This window comes from Atta cephalotes (genome assembly GCF_000143395.1).
Source record: "Atta cephalotes unplaced genomic scaffold scaffold00033, whole genome shotgun sequence".
Classification (NCBI taxonomy): Eukaryota; Metazoa; Arthropoda; class Insecta; order Hymenoptera; family Formicidae; genus Atta; species Atta cephalotes.
In genome coordinates, this window is record NW_012130097.1 from 2778418 (window position 1) to 2795664 (window position 17247).

Genomic DNA, 17247 nt, shown 5'->3' on the forward strand with positions numbered 1-17247 from the left:
TAGTACGTACGTACGTATAGTATAGTTAGTAGTATAGAGACGAAGTAGTNCGACTTTATGGAATTAGGAGAAAGATTTAGANAGNAGANAGAGAGANAGAGAGAGAGAGAGAAAGAGAGAAAGAGACTCCTTGTAAGTGTAAAAAGTAAACAAAAAAAAAATTCGAAGTGGCCTTCGGTGAAAGGGAAAGATCATCGCTTTTCGCTTTTGCTCGTACGAGGCTTTTGGCGAAACGAGCCATCCGTGTTATCCGTTTGTCTGGAAAACTTTACGGAAGAGAGGGTAAAAAAATCGCAGAAAGAAAAAAAATTGATTCTCGCACCACGCTCATGCAGCCAGAATATTATCGGTAAAAGAGGTAAGGGTAAGGGAAAGAGAAAGAGAAGAAAGGATTGCGCGATCGTAATAGCACGTATATGAGGGAATGACAAAACATCAGGCAAGTCAAAAATAAAGGGGAAAAAAAGTAACACGTTATTCTTGATACAAACGACTTTTGTGCGAAAACGCGACGGTGTCGCGAGGCGACACGCGGACGGCGCGGCGATTTATTATTAGTATACGCGTTGCGAGACTTCAATCGACCACGTTTTTCATTTCGGCGTGAAATTCGGAAAGCGCGAATTCTATTTACCATTTAGGCATTAATGTGTTCAAACGTAAATTCGCGCGAGACGTGCGATGGTTAAAAACGAAGAATGAAAGAGAGAAAAAAGAATTGCGCGGACAGTCGAAATTTAGAGAAGCGCAAGCCGAATCGCGAAAAAAAATTCCAGGTGCAAGAGGAAGGAGAGAAAGAAAAACGAAAGAAAGGGAGAATATACGCGAGGTCGCGAGAGCGTGGGGAAGAGAGAGAGAGAGAGAGAGAGAGAGAGAGAAGAGAGAGAGAGAGAGAGCGAATGCGGAAGAAGTTTAAAATTAAATACTGTATAAAAAGAAAAAAAGTAGTAAGTGCCTTCCAAAAAAAAATTTAAGTGTCCCGTAGACCGTGACCACTTGACTAAGCGACGAGAAAAGTCATTCGAAATTCTGCTGAATGCATTACTCGTGTGATCATGTTTGTAGATACGGTGCGTAAGTTTGACACTTCGCTTTCTTCAAGTTGATTTCATTTTCTCTATTATCTCAGTGTAGATCAATTTTATTTCCAATTAAAGCGGACCATATGATATATACTCAAAAATTGACAGTTTCATCAAGGAAATCTAATAAGCTAACGTTATTTATCATTAATTTATCTTAATTAGAGATGTACTGGATCGTAAAATTTCCGGATATCCAGTCAGATATCCGGTAGGAATCTCAATTATCTGGCCAAATACCGGATATTATTTATATCAGATATCCATATAATTTCTCTATTTTATTCTAATTAGAAAAAAGAAAACAAGAGAAAAATAGCAATAATAATTTTCTTTATCTTCCCAATGTGAAAAGAAAAAAGAAAGGTGATGAGTTGTGCAAGAGTTGAAAAGAATAGAATTTTGTATCAATGATGCGAACTTTCAATATAAAATTTCAGCCGGATGTATATTATATATTGCCGGATACTTTTCAGATATTCTAATTTTGATTTTCACATCAGTTTGCTATCTGAGAATCTTTCCATGTTCCTGTAGTTCGCATATTCTTTTCTATTTTTATTTGCTTCAAACCTTGAGAGATTTTTTTTTTAGCGTTCAGCGTTGTACAGAATGTGTCATTTCTTTCAGTATTTAAAATTTGACTTATTCTATTCTCAAATGAAGTCTAATCTGTAAACCTAGATTGGCACGAATTCGGCGATTCATATATAAATTTACAGTTGTAGCATTTTTCGATATAAAATTTTTCGATCGTCCGATTTCTAAACTATTTGCGAAGAAGAAAAATCTTCCTCTTTCGAGATTTTCAGTTTCTAATTGTTTCCAAAAGAAAAATTGCACAATAAGAGAGATGTCTTCAATTAACCGGCGAATCCTCCTATGTCGAATACGCAACGTATCTACGAACTTTTGTGTGCGTGTCAGAGTGAATGTCCGAAGCAACAAACTACCCGACAAAATTTGTGTTTTGGATCAATCCACACAGGTAATACCCTGAATGGCATATTCTCGAAATGTTTTCCTTTTTAGTTTCCCGGCAAAGCAAATAAAGTCGACGCATTTTAGGTAGGAGGGAAAGAGTATAGGGAAAAAAAATGAAAGCGGAACAGCTGACCGACCGAACGGAGAACGGCTATTTCGAGAGGACCCTTTCGTTTCCACATTTTGATATATACATATATGTATCTGTGAACAGATGGTGAAAAAAAAAGAATATACCTATATTACATACCTAAGACATAAGTGAACAAAAAGTATCTAATACGCTATTATTGATATAGAACACAAAGTGAATATATATATGAGAAAAAAGTATATTATATATATATAAATATATATATATATAAAAAATTGATATATTGACGCTGTAGGATTATACTGAGGCTGAGTGCGTTTATTGCGAAAAAGAGAGAAAGAACGAGAGAGCGCGCGAGCGAGAGAGAGAGAGAGAGAGAGAGAGAGAGAGATAAAGATAGAGAAGCCGCGGTTCTTTTTTCCGAACGTCGTCGAGGACGAAACAAAAGTTCACGGGCAGAATTTTGCACTAGGCGAACTAAAAGGCTTGGAGACTTTAGAATCGAGGAGATGAAGTAGCTTGTAGGAGGTTTTTTTTTATCGGGTCGACATACAAAACGGACATGCGTGACTCTGGCGCTACCTTAGTGAGAAAACTAATTCATTTTCAGCAAAACGTGTCTCGTTTATCGATAAACGCTTCGAATGATATTTCGTCGCTTTTCCTTTTCTTCTTTTATGTTCTATCTTTTATATTTCTATCAACACATAGATTGATTTCAATCTCGGCTTAATTATTTATTTTTTATCTTTTTCTGATTCTTAGGACTAGAAAAAGATGGAAAGTAAGTTAAATTGAGAATAAAATAAATCTACATTGATAAAAATGGACATAAAAGAAGAAAACTGAAGCGAGCAAAGGAAATGGATTATTTCTATCAAGATCAGAATATAGATTAATCTCGGTTTACTCTTTATTTTTTCTAATTCTTAGAATTAGAAAAACATAAAAAAATTATTAAATTAAACCTGAAATCAATCATTATTTACATCGGTAGAGATGAATAGAAGATAATTTCGAAACTAACACGTTAACATTGTTTTATAATCGCAGCACATGTTTAAAAAATCGGGATAGCTTAGCTAAATTTAATAAAACAGATTAGACAATCGATCCTTTTTTAGGAAAAATCTGTAAAATTGTAAATCTATTTCACGAGAGATTGATGCGATCATCGATATGTGAGACGCAATCATCCAAGTTTCAGATCACACGCATGCAGAAATCGATCGACGAGGGCTTTCGTTCCACGCATGTGTGAAATCTTTTCTTTGATCGTTGTTATTGCCGCGGTGTTGAATGGTGAAAGAAAAAAAAATCTGCGAGAAAAGCGAATTGCACAGCGAACAGCGACAGCCAACTATAAACAGAACATAAGTAGTTTCCGTACACACGATTTACGACTAGTTTACAGGACGCGCGGCCAACGACGACGTTTTCCCTAAGACTGGGGCGAGATCGTGCTGGACCCGTTCCCGTGAGAGGAGATTCAGGAAATGCGCGATCGCGTCGAGCCGAGTTCTTTCGCGTCGTCGGGGCCAAGCGAGGACGATACACGCCGCGTTTCCGTTTCTCTACTATAGTTAACGTTTAAGGGACAACTTAGATGTGGCATCTTTTCATTTTCGCGAGAACTATTAGTCGAGCAATAGATTCGCACACCTTTCAGAGCCCGGTTATTTAATCGCACACGAGCCCGAGTAACACGTATGTATACACACATACACGCGGAAATGCGATTACGCTGTGACACGAATACACACACAACATACACAAAATACATACAGAGAACACCTCCAAGAAGCCGAGAAAACGAAGAGACATACGAGATTGTTTGTCTTTATTGTAAATAGAGGAGGAGCAGCATGTACGGCAAAGATTCGTTATCATTGTAACGTGTATCATAATTTATTTCTTGAGGAGTTCTCGTTGAGACTCCCATTTATGTAGCCTAAGAAATCCGGATTTTATTTCGATCCTCTTTCGCATCGGAGGTGCGGAGCGAACCACGTCGGACACAGGCGTCTTTCGATGGGAAAGCTGAGGTTGTTTTCTTCTCGAAAGTATTTCTTATAGCCTCGCCATGCCGAGTTGTCGGTGAGCTCGCGAACCTCCTCGGCATTGTCTCGATTTGGCCACGAAAGTAAAATGTATGATATGCATCCGCGTGCGAAATGTATTTGAGATTAACCGAATGATGATTTAATAAGCTTTAAAATTATTTCTCTCTCTTGCCGCAACTAGAAATCCTTGGAATAATTTCCCGAGCAAGACCGTACATTTTCCTGCAGTCGAAACTACGATCACACGTTTCGACAATTTTTTTCTTAATTCACTCACAATGGAGGACTATCTTCTTATTTGTACGACGGATACGAGAAGTCTTGTTAGAACTATTTAAGAGTTTAAGATATTTAAGCAAGTATTTACAATTATAATTTTAAAGAGGAGAACGACAAATCTAATAAGCACTGTATTTATAATCATAGTTAAGAAATTTATTTAAAATGACAAATTTCTAGTAGAGATCATATTTACGAATATAATTTAAAAGCTTGTCGGAAGGAACGTATCTATAGAAGACAATTATATGTTAATAATTTAGGAATTTATTCTTTCACGTGTCTGTCGTATGTGGAATATTGAAAGCATAGTCTTCGATGGTTTAATCGAGACAGTGACTGGCGGAATCGTTATTATATCGATTATAAGCGCGCTCGTCGCACTAATTATGTGCGATGACAATGGCGAACGGCAATATTTTATAGAGTTACTATCGTATTTTATTTTTTGCCTTTAAGAAAAAAAAGGAAAAGCGAACATACACGCAAGTATTTCTTTTCAGTAGGTAGCCCAATTCAGTTTTGGATAAGTCGCCCGTACCGATAGATTATATCGAGATAAAGCAACGCGTGATTTAACGCGCACGAGATGTAACCGTGACTCGTGAAACGACGTTCGTTCCCGATTTACTTCGAAAAAAAAGCGTATGAACGTACTGCGTCGCGCACGATTTGTTTCAGTCACGGACGCAGAAACGCAAAATCGTTCGCCCATTATTAAACGCGTTCTCCCCCTCTCCCTGCCCCTCCTCCACCCGCCCTAGATCCTCCCCCAAGGCCGGTCCCGAGCCCAACTTTTATTTATTACCGATTAGCTCGTAAGATGACGTTCTACCGAGGTATGCTATACTTATAAATACACCCTATATATAGTGAAGTAAGCAACTTACATTACCTACCTACCTACCTACCTACCTACCTACCTACTTACCTACCTACCTACCAACCTACCTACCAACCTACCTACCTACCTGCCTACCTACCTACCTACCTACCTACCTATCTACCTACCTACCTACCTATCTACCTACCTATTAACCAACCAACCAATCAACCAACCAACCAACCAACCAACTAACCAACCATCCAACTACCCATCCAAGCAACCACCCACCCACCCAATCAACCAACCTACCTATCTACCTATCCGCGCGCTTGACGGGTGGAACAAACAGATGAATCACGCAATCATACATTTAAGTTGCTACTTGGCACGTATACCTAAGTAATATACTAACATAAACAGTATGCAATAACAAATAAATATGAGAAACAAAATATGTGCTTCCTTTCGAATTTGCCTTGTGTCTTTCCTTCTACCTTTTTCTTTAAATCTCAAATTTTAATAAAGCTTTTCTAGCCTAATTCGCAATGAGACAACATTCTCATTTCGGTAAGACATATTATTAAAAAACTTCATTCTCGCCTATAAAAGATTTTAAACATCAATTGAGATTTTATCAAGACTTATACAGTATATCAGATACAAATTGTATATCCTGTACATTGTGTGTGTGTGTGTGTGTGTGTGTGTGTACTGTGAATACAATCACAACATAACACACATAGAGATCTAACAGATAATACATTTTCGAAAAATATTTATTCAGTAATGAGACATTTTATACAATATAAATAATTAGAGTATCAAATAAAGAAATTAAGTTCCAGAAAATTATGATAAATATAACGATTTTAGGAATACGTTTGAATGAATTTTGTAACTTAAAAAAGATTTAGCAAACAGTATATTGCACAATAATTAAATCTATTTCTTAACTATAATTACATTGAATTATGAAATGAAAAAATCATTTTCTTTTTTTTTTGGAATATATATTATAAATAAATTTATTAGTCAAAATATTGGGTTGTCCGAAAAGTTCGTGCCGCAAAAGATTTAAATTTAATAAATGTATAAAAATTTTTAATAAAATTTAAATCTTCTGTGTTTCAATTTTCTTTCAAAATCGGCACGAACTTTCTGGGCAACCCAATATAAATTATTCACCACGTAGTTTATCTGCATCACATCATTCATTTTCAACATAAATTAATAAAACAAAACAAAGAATATGTTTATGCCGATAAAGCAGCTAGTCTGCTCATAAAATAAATGTATTGAACGATAAAATTTTTTAAACGATTTGTCACAATGATTAACCTAATTGCATGACATTTTATTTTTACTTGCTGGCTAGCAATTAAATTTATTATAGATTATTTTATAAATAAGTATTAATACACATGTTAAAAAATTTATGTTTAAAAAAAATGCATTTTTTAAACTATTATCGATAACAAAACGGCAATTTAATAGTTTTTTTAATATCTTTTATAATGACGTTCTAGGGATCACTGATTTTTTTGGATCACTGATCCAAACTAATCTGAGGTTAAAATTTTCAAATTTTAAAATCTAAAATGGCGAAACTGATATGATGGATCAAAAACAAAGAACTAGGACTAATTTTTTTAATTTATCGATTGATTAATCAAAATACTAAATATTTTACTAAGCAATAATAAGATTGGAATTAAGACCGTTTTATGTGAATACATCACTTAAATACGAAAAGCACCAATGAATTTATTTAAAAAATATGATTGCAGGCCGTTACTGTCGGACTTTCAACGCAATTCATCTAAAATATTAATAATCCCTCCAAATTTAATCTTAAAATACCATAATAAATATTTTACTAAGAATTATTTGAATTATTTGTCCGCTATATTGGATCAGTCATTTTGAATTTTAAAATTGTGATTCTAATTCGTAATCACCGATCCGAAAAACCTTCGGGTACACAGTTTTAAAAAATCTGATACAAAAAGGCTTCATGACACAAAAGGTTAACTATGCAGCATTTGCTCGATGAGCGGTCTAATTGTTTTGTTAATTTCAATACCTTCTTTTTTTTCAATTCATAAATTGAAAAAAACTATAAAGCTTGATTAATTGATTATTCAGTTCAAAATAAAAATTTATATATTGCGAAAAAAATTACACAATTTCTTTCTTCCAATGTCATAATTGAATACAGTTGAATGTATAACAACTGAAACTTTAAAATAGTACAAAAGTAAAATCGTATTTTTTGTGTAAACATATGGCCAAAGTTGGAAAACACATTACTTTTTTTGGATAGCAATAACGAGTATAATCGTTACACTGAAAGAAAAGATTGATTGCTGCAACAATTTAGATAGTAAAATATGGCATAACATTTTTATATGATTGTAACAACTAGTTTTTGATTGTAGCAGCAAATTTTTAGTTATGTTAACTTATCCACAATGTATATGATTTCGATAGACTAACGTAACTAAAAATTTGCTGTTACAAGTAAAAACTGATTGCTGTAGTCATACAAAAATGCTATGCCATATTTTACAATTTAAATTGTTGCAGCAACCAATCTTTTTCCAACCAATCAATGTACTTTTATCGTTATTTTGTACAATACGCGCGTATAGAGCATGTATAAGTGAGTTTCAAAAAAAGAAAATGTTGTTTGACCATGTTGCGATTAACTACAACTATTATAATAACTATAGATCTCGTATTGAATTGATCAATTAGTGACCAAAGCAATTGGATGCCACTTCAAAAAAAGAAGTCATTAAAATTCGAAAAAATAACACAAATTGTAATAACTTGTTACTTTTTGAATAACAATAACGAGTTATTTTTCAGAAAAAAGAAGTGATAATAGTAATGAGTTACTTTTTTATAAAGTAATTTTCCTAATCCTGCAAATATTTTTATATATTGGTTGCACTTCTCTGGAATTAGAATTTTCCCGAGAGTCTCAGTTAATCTCTTTAAATCGAGAACCGTAGAACTGTCCGATTTTATTTTTATTAGTCCACGATTTAGAAAGAAGCAAGATAAAAACATTTTTATCAATCATTTGTATTCGCGTTACCTACACTGTTTATATGTTCGGTATACTGTTCTGGTTGATTTGTTGCTTAACGGGTTTCGAATCTTGTTGCTGTGGAAGATTGTTCTGGTTGATTTGTGCAGCACCTCGACTACTCGGAACGTTACCCTGAGTATTCTGTGGCACTTGATTCTGCATTTGTTGCTGTTGTTGTGTTTGTTGTTGACTCTGCGAAGGCTGGCCTTGCATTTGTTGTTGAACCTGTTGAGGCTGACCTTGAGTCTGTTGTTGAATCTGTTGAGACTGTTGAACCTGCTGAGGTTGATTTTGGAATTGCTGCGCTTGTTGAGGCTGTTGAGCCTGGAACTGCGGCTGTTGCAGTACTGGCATTTGATACTGTGGCTGTTGTCCCTGATACTGTTGCTGTTGCGGAATTTGGCCAGGATAATGTTGCTGAGGTGATGGAACTTGAGGTTGATAGGATTGTTGCTGCGGCAATTGGCCCTGATATTGTGGCATATGGCCGACTATTGGTTGTTGCGGTGGTATCTGTCCTGAATACTGTTGTTGCGAAGGATGCGCCTGTTGCGAATATTGTTGATAGTTGTACTGTTGCTGATATTGTGATGGGAACTGCAGAATGATAAAAAAAAGACCGTGTTAAAAGAAAATAATTGCAGGTTAGCTAAGAAAATAATTTAAAATTAAAATGATTTAATTAAAATTGCTAAAATGTTTAGTAATTACTCACCTGTTCATGTTGAACGGGTAGATGTACATTGTCAGGGGGTGGTGGTAACTAACGACAACAACAGAAAGTGCACAAGCTAAGTTAATTACTCTAATTACTACGGATAGCACGTCTATTTGTCAAAGCGATAGTGATAATGTCTGCAGATCCGTCGAACGGCGATTCATATAAAACACGCTTCGTGCTAGTAATTACAGTCACGCATGTATATGTAATTACGTCTACAAAAAATGATTTTGGTTGAAGAAGCAATAAAGTGGAGCATTTCCTAATCTTATCTTGAACATGCTATTGAAGATGTGAAGAACGAAAGCGAGAAATAAAATCATCTATACAAATATGTATATGTGTATATATACATACATACATACATATATATATATATATATATATATATATATATATATATATATATATATATATATAAAACATTCAAAGTCAAAATATACAAAAATATAAAATTAACTCGACATATGCGGGGATTTAATTCTATAGCAATCATTGAAATATACAACTGGACTTAAATAAATACGATTTTTCTATTCAAATTTTTAAGTGCATTCAAGATTAAATTTGATAAATTAATTTGATAAATTTAATTTACCATTCCTTTGGCGACCATTTTCTGAATTTCTTCCTGTCTATGCTTCTGGAAAGCTTCGTACTCTTGTTGAGAATAAATTTGCTGCTCATCCAATCCCTGCCATCCTTCATCCTGCTGGAAATCTGGTTTCATCGTTTGTACTAAAAATTCTTGATAACTGTAATGAGAAAAAACACAAAAGTACATTTCTTTGTTTTATGTAATTCTGATAATCAATTAGCATAAAGAATTTTGTGAATTTTTTTATATACCTTATGACACCGTCGCGATCAAAATCAGCTTCATTAAACACATGCTCTCTCATTCTTTCCATTTCTTCCCGTCTCTCGTAGATGTCATCTTCAGGTGCGCCTTCTGTATAAAGTTTATCCAATTCCTTCAAGAACAAAGCCTTCACTTCATCTTGATCCCAGTAACCATTTCCATCCAAATCTAAATTGATTTGTCATGTATATGTATAGAATAATTTTATTTTAAGATAATAATTAATTATGTAATAAAAATGATTATCTTTCTTACCATGAAGGTGAAAGAATGTCTTGGGATCAAATTCTTGATCTTCCATATGATCTTGTTTTTCCCATACTTCTTCCAGTTGTTGCTTACTACCGGGATGATGCAACTACAAGTGTATATTACTAAGCTTGCATCGAGACACATGCAATTTATTATTGTGGTTTCACAGCTTACTATTTGTATAAGATTCTCAGAAATTCGTTGTTTACCAATGATAGACTTCCCACGATTCATAATTCGTCATTCGCAGTTATGATTCATTTGTACTTCATGTGATAATTTGATAATTTTTTATTATTATTGTGACTTTTATTCTTGGGACATTTCACAATAAGTTCTATCCTTTTATAGCTTTCGGCACAAAAATGTCGAAACGTGATCATTCCATTCATTAAAATTCTATTGAAAAATCAATGCGATTAATTACTATAATAAAAAAATCCATGAGAGTAGATAAGTAATCTATTCGATTTTTTTGTCAAAAAACTACTTTGTTGATAAATTAATACAATTAATAAGTAACAAACACAATTAATAAGTAACAGCTACTTGATTTATCCATTCACATTATTCGCAAATCTCATACGAATAGTCACTGCGAATCACGAATTATTAATTGCATATATAATCTTAAGCAAGTTTTAGAAAAGAAAAAAGAGAGCTTCTTCAAATCCATTTCTCAACTTACAGGTTTGTGATCCTTATGCTTCTTCTTCATCGCTTCTAATTCTTCCTCATATTTCTTTCTTTCTTCTTCCTTCATACCTTCCAAAAACGAAACACATTAATACAAAAAAGTGACGTTTACATATAAATTTGTAATGAGCAAACTTAAGAGGATTCTAAAGTGATATCTGAATCGTTGTTTTACCGATAAAACGGGATACATCGACATATCTTTGTATATTACTACATCAATGTCGCGCACGCGAGCACACACATACAAATTTTTAGAATAATAACATTTTAATTAGTTTTATTCTAAGAACTCTTGACACCGTTTCTTTGTGTAATGTATAGTACTAGTCTGTAACTTCCAATTTTATATAAATACAGAGCTTTTGTATCAAACAAATGTTGTCGCTCAAGCAGCTCAACAGCTCAAGCTATTATGGACTAAGAAATTGTGAAGATGTCAATTTCAAAAATTTTTGTCGTTTTCTTGATCTAAATGTTGTATGAGTTTTATAACAATTTTTTTTCTCTTTTAAAATTCAAAAATCCTTTTCTATGATTAAAGTATACGCATTAATACGTGTTTGTGAAGAGTTTATATGAGAACGAAAAAAAAATTGTTTAAATTGTGATCTTGACCACTTCTTAATTCAATATAGTGTCAGAGTTGTCAATATCGTGACAATATTTACTTGATATAAAAGCTCTCTTGAAAACCATCATATACAGTTACCGGTATTACCCTTCATCTTTTGTTCTTCCTCGAATTTCTTCTGCATCTCGTATTCCTTAAATTGTTGTCGTCTTCGTTTATCAGCTTCAGCCAAGTCTTTCGTGGTCTGTAACGTTTTAAAACAATAATATGTAAGTAATTAAACAAGGTATTATATAAAAATTCTTCGTGTCAAATATTTTCTACAAATTTACGTATCAAGAAACATTCTACCTTGGCGATCAATTTCTTCAGATCATCTATTTCGAACGTATGCGCGTTAGAGTGATCCAAATGTTCCGCTATCTTTAAATGTTCTATATCCAAATCATTTCTACGATTATACTCTTTGGTAGCAAGATGTCGCAGCCTCTCCAATTCTTCTCGTTTCAGTTCGTCCAGCTTTGTTCTGACCTTATGGTCTACAAATTGCAGCTCATGCGCAATCTTGCCCGTCTACGTACAAAAATATTTAATTAAAATTACAAATTACGCAATCTAAGCGCATCTATGTAAACAAAAAGTATTTAATATTCGATACTTATAGATTTTGATCTAAAATCTATATTCGGATTGACATATCACAGATATAATAATCGTGAAATTTTATTGTTAAAAAAGGAATTATTATTGGACGATTACCGAGAAATAACTAACATTATATTCTTTAACAACAGACAAAAATCATTATCTTATAATAGAAATAGTGATACGGCAAAATGTCACAAGACTATTTTGATTCCTCTCAAGATCTACGAGAAAGATCAAGTAAATCGAGAAAAATAAAGTAATTGAAATCGTATTATCATTATCAAAAAACAATTCCAATGTGCGCGACTTTTTTTTGTCAAAAAATGTATATAATATAAATAAATTATATAAAATTATGAGTATAAATTAATTAATCTCAATTATTCTTAATGAGATTTACACGAATATCTTCTTCCTTAGCATTTTCTAATTTTGCGCGGAATTCTGGGTCCCTTTCCAAAGCCTGAATCACTTCCTTTAAGTACCGATGATATTCCATTTGAAATTCTGGATTTCCCTATAAAAATGAACATTATTTATACACTAGATCAACAGAACTATATTCCCAAAAATATACCTACCAAATCATCTGAGTCATCAATCTCATTCTCCTTATCCTTGTGATCTTCGTTCTTCTTTTCAACAGGCGGCGCGATCGATGTTTGTATTATCAAAACTACTAAAAATAGTAGCAAGTACCGCATTTTTTCTGGAACTAAAATTAAACAGAAAGGTACATACCATAAAAAAATACATACAACGTCAGAAAGCTGGAACTAAAACCAAACAGAAAGATATATCAACGATGAGGAATCGTAAAAGAATTTTTTTTCTAACATGAAGTAAAAACAAAGAATGCATTTATTCCCTTAAAATCGATTTTTTACGCTTAACCCGAGTTTATTCAATTTAAGTAATTTATATTCCTGTCCAGTTTACACGTTATCTTTTATTTGTTGAAAGATTCTTAATTAACGATGATGATGACATGCATAGAAGACATTCGATAAGAAAATTCAAAAGACTAGCTTTGGTGTTATTTTTACTTGTATCAAGGACAACTGGTTTTAGCCAACAGGATTGGAATCTAAACACACATGTACGAACGAATGGTGTTATGCAGTGTCGCATAACTATTGTTACTCCAGGAAATTTGGACGAAAACTATGTTTACACGAACATTCTTCTAATCAGATTCAAACTTATTCTACAACAGGGTCGTAAACCGTAAAAAATTTATCAATAACAGTTGAATATGATAAAAAAAAATCAATTATTGGTTAATTTCTTATAGAACAAGCATTAGGATATATTCACACAAATTTAGCCGTATAAACGTATGCATAAAGAAATTATCCAATCACATTTCTATCACAAGAATGTACGTAAAATATAAGTGAATAATTTTCCTTAAACATATAGTTATGCAGCTATGCAAGTTGTGTGGACGTAACTCGGAATGCACTTATAATAACATTCGTAGTTATAAAACTGCCAATCATAGCTATTTCTTTGAAAAATAGAATGATTGTGATTGGCCAATTTCTTGCTACAGATGTTATTAAAGTCCGTATAAACGTAACCCATGATTCACAGAGCTACCGAAGAACAAATGTCACTGAAATGCAACGTCACACAAAACGCGACCACAGAAAGCGTGCATGCGGATAGTTGATCACGTCAGCTTATAAACGAATTTCCAAGGTGGAGTAACTTTCGACATAGTTTTCGGAACTCACGGAAGCGAGCCAAAATGAGCAAAACAACATAATAAACGAACGATCGTAATCGATTATTAAAATAACGTAAACGCAGATGTGTGGCATGTGACGCGGCGATCACATACAACATATATAGTCAAAGCAAGTAACAGATATAAGAGCAAAGATAAAAGAGTGCTTGCTGTGAGAACATCTGCTTGAGAAAAACTATTGATGGATCGTTGGTTTATCTTCAATTTCCGTAAACATATGTCTTCGCGTATGTTTCATATCTCTGATGAAAAAATTTCTCGCATCATATTTTTAAGAATTTTCGTATTTTAAATTTATGATGATTTCTGAAAAAATATCTTCAGATTTATATTCTTCAGATTTTACAAGTTTTTTTCTCAAAAATTATAGAATGAGAAATCTTAGAATATTTCTGATTTCACATATATAAACGATTTTAGAAAAAAATTTGAGAAATCTTTTAAAAAATTATAAAATTATGCAAAAATTCCAATAGATTATATAAAAAATTCTAAGATAGTCAAAGATACAAATAAATATTTCTTGCAATGGCAAACGATAAATGGAACAGACGTGTCAATCCACATATGTAATTACTAAGTACAAACATGTCTTCTATACGTATATCATGACATACCCTATATATTACATTACATTCTATTTATATCGCATTTTTATGCCTTGCCATCTTTTATTTCAATTTCCGCATATAAACGTGCGAGGAGTTAAAATATTTCTGTTCCGCGTACTTGCGTCATCTATTCAATCGAGGGTCAATTGCAATACATCATCATGATGTTATTTCGCGCGTACCTCTTGAAACTTGCGTGTGCATGCGAAAAGAGGACAACAGTGGCTCGCACACACACACATGCGGTGAATGTAAAATAATGTATGCAAAAAGAATATATGTACGAAGACAAATAAACGCAATCAAGATCGCTAGTGAGAGATCGTGCAGAAATTCGCTTACGAAATATACGGTGAAAGTTCAATGAGAGTACGGTGATCAATTCGGAGCAGTGAGGCTTTCCCTGCGAGATCACGGCGTTGTGTAGGTTATAGAGGAAATTAAAAGAGATAGATTTAACTTACGTTAAAGAGCGTCTTGATGCCGAATAATCAGATGACAGTCGTGACAGATCGTAGCCACCAAATCACCAAATATCCGCAATCGAAACTGATTGAAGATACTGAAGACCGACCGACTGAGATAAGCAAGGCACGTCAAACACTCGGACCATTCTCCCACTTGGAAAAATTCTGGACAGTTTCAGCGCCGCTTATCAGAGAACTCGGATCTGAGCGAACTAAATAAGTCACGTGATAAGTAGTGGGAATTTCAAATCCATATGCCATGCGCTCACGAATACATTACCCAGCAACATGCATAAATGACATTCTAAAAGCATTCTAAAGACGCTTTAATAGTCTTCCAAGGGACATCTTTTAGACGTCTTTAAAGTTTTGTCCAAATGATGAAAATCTGTTTTGAAGACATTTTTATTTTTGAAGAAATTTTTATTTTTTATATTTATACATTTTTTGGAGCTTGTAGTTATTTGCATTATCGACTTTAATCAAGAATAAAGTCGATAGTGCAAATAACTATACAAACTTTGTAAAAATGTATAAATATAAAAAAATAAAAATTTATATATAAATAAATATTTATATCTCATGAGATATATCAGTTTATAATGGCTTGAAGTTTGATTAAAAATTGGAAACATTCTGTATATTATAATTTTGATATAGCAATGTCCCGCGATATTTTATTAAGTATTATCAGAGACAAACCTGAAAGAGGACGTGAAAATCTTCTTCCTGCAAAATGCCGCCGCGTACTACTGCCCTCTGAAGAAGTGGATGTAAATTACACAATATAATAATATCCATTTTTTTTATGCTCTTGATGGAAATAAATCGCTGAAATAACTAAAAATTTATAAAATTATATAATAGGGATTCAAGTTTCTCTCTGCCTGTATTCATAGTCAGATCTTATATTTAAGATTGTCTTAAGTGCAATCTTAAGATATCATGGACTAGAAAGTCGAATTAAGCTTGTTCTACAATAAGATCGTAAGTCGTAAATCGTAAGAAATTGGCGAATCACAGTTGAATATGACAAAAATAATCAACTACAATTTATTAATTTCTTACGACTTGCAATCCTGTTGTAGAACAGGCTTTAGTATGTTAGGACATTAATTAAGATAATCTTAAAATAAGAACCGACTATGAATACTTGTTTTAATGTCTATTGCACACTGGACGCGATAAGAGATAAGCGACAAGCGATATCTAATAAGAATTCTGCTTCGTACCGTCATGTGCCAAAAAAGCAGAGCTTTCACAATTCAAAGCTGATATGTAATGTAAAAGAAATTTATTTGTTAACACCTTTAAAATATCTAATTATATTTTAATTATATTGTTAAAATTTAAAAGTTAAAAATTTAAAAACATAATAAATATAGATATTCAAATATAGAACGAGAATTCCTGAAACATGGCGGATCAATTAATGCGCTATTTTATCATATAATGATTCCAGCGTTTTTCATTGGGCGAGTTCAAGCTAGACAAAGCTGCTAGCATGCTTACCGAACGATTGAAATGGGCTGCGTTCAATAGGGAAAACCACTTACTGAGCAAAAAAGGGATTAATCTAATTAATATAATTAATATGTTTATTTATTATAATGCATAATGTAAAATAACTTGTCTACAGATAATCTTTAATATCATATTTCTTATTTATTTACTACTTATATTGTTTATTATTTCTCTAATGCGTGTTTGGGCTGTAAAATTATGTAGCGATAGAGCGACTTATAATTATGTTCAGTAAGTGTAAGTTTTCTCTACTGATCGCTGCCATTGATTTTGAATCTATAAGTAACAACCAATATAATTATTCATTTGCTCAGCAAGAAGGCTAGCCGTTTTATCGACTTGAACGCACCCAATAGCAAAACTGGTGCGTTGCAACAAAAAAGGCATACATATTACAATACAACATTCGCGTATAATTGAAGAAAATCCGAATTCTGGTTCTGCAATAAAAATCTTTACATTTTTATTTAATAATTCTTTTAATAACACAATGTTTATTAATCCTTGAACAAAAATTTTAATCTCGCATCCCCTACTATGGAAATAAAAATTGTTGAATTTTAATAAACGATATTGAATATTCAAACAAATTAATTTAGCAAATTTTATCTTAAACTAAAACGCGTCTGCGCTTTAGTTAAAACGAGCTGAAAATCTGTCTTAAAGAAACATAACTTCGTAATTCCATAAAAATGGAATTTTCAAAATGGAATA

At 33.0% G+C, this 17247-nt stretch overlaps 1 protein-coding gene across 1 annotated transcript; it reads right to left on the bottom strand.

Moving 5' to 3' along the window:
• Nucleotides 1-8440: 8440 nt before the first annotated feature.
• Nucleotides 8441-15167, bottom strand: LOC105621376 (nucleobindin-2). The gene is made up of 11 exons (XM_012202844.1): nt 15007-15167; nt 12760-12893; nt 12579-12695; nt 11882-12103; nt 11669-11774; nt 10949-11025; nt 10264-10366; nt 9996-10176; nt 9745-9901; nt 9141-9188; nt 8441-9022 (listed from the first exon to the last, which is right to left on the bottom strand). Exons 2-11 carry the CDS (start codon nt 12880-12882, stop codon nt 8441-8443), a joined length of 1716 nt encoding a protein of 571 aa, XP_012058234.1. The 5' UTR covers nt 12883-12893; nt 15007-15167.
• Nucleotides 15168-17247: the final 2080 nt, after the last annotated feature.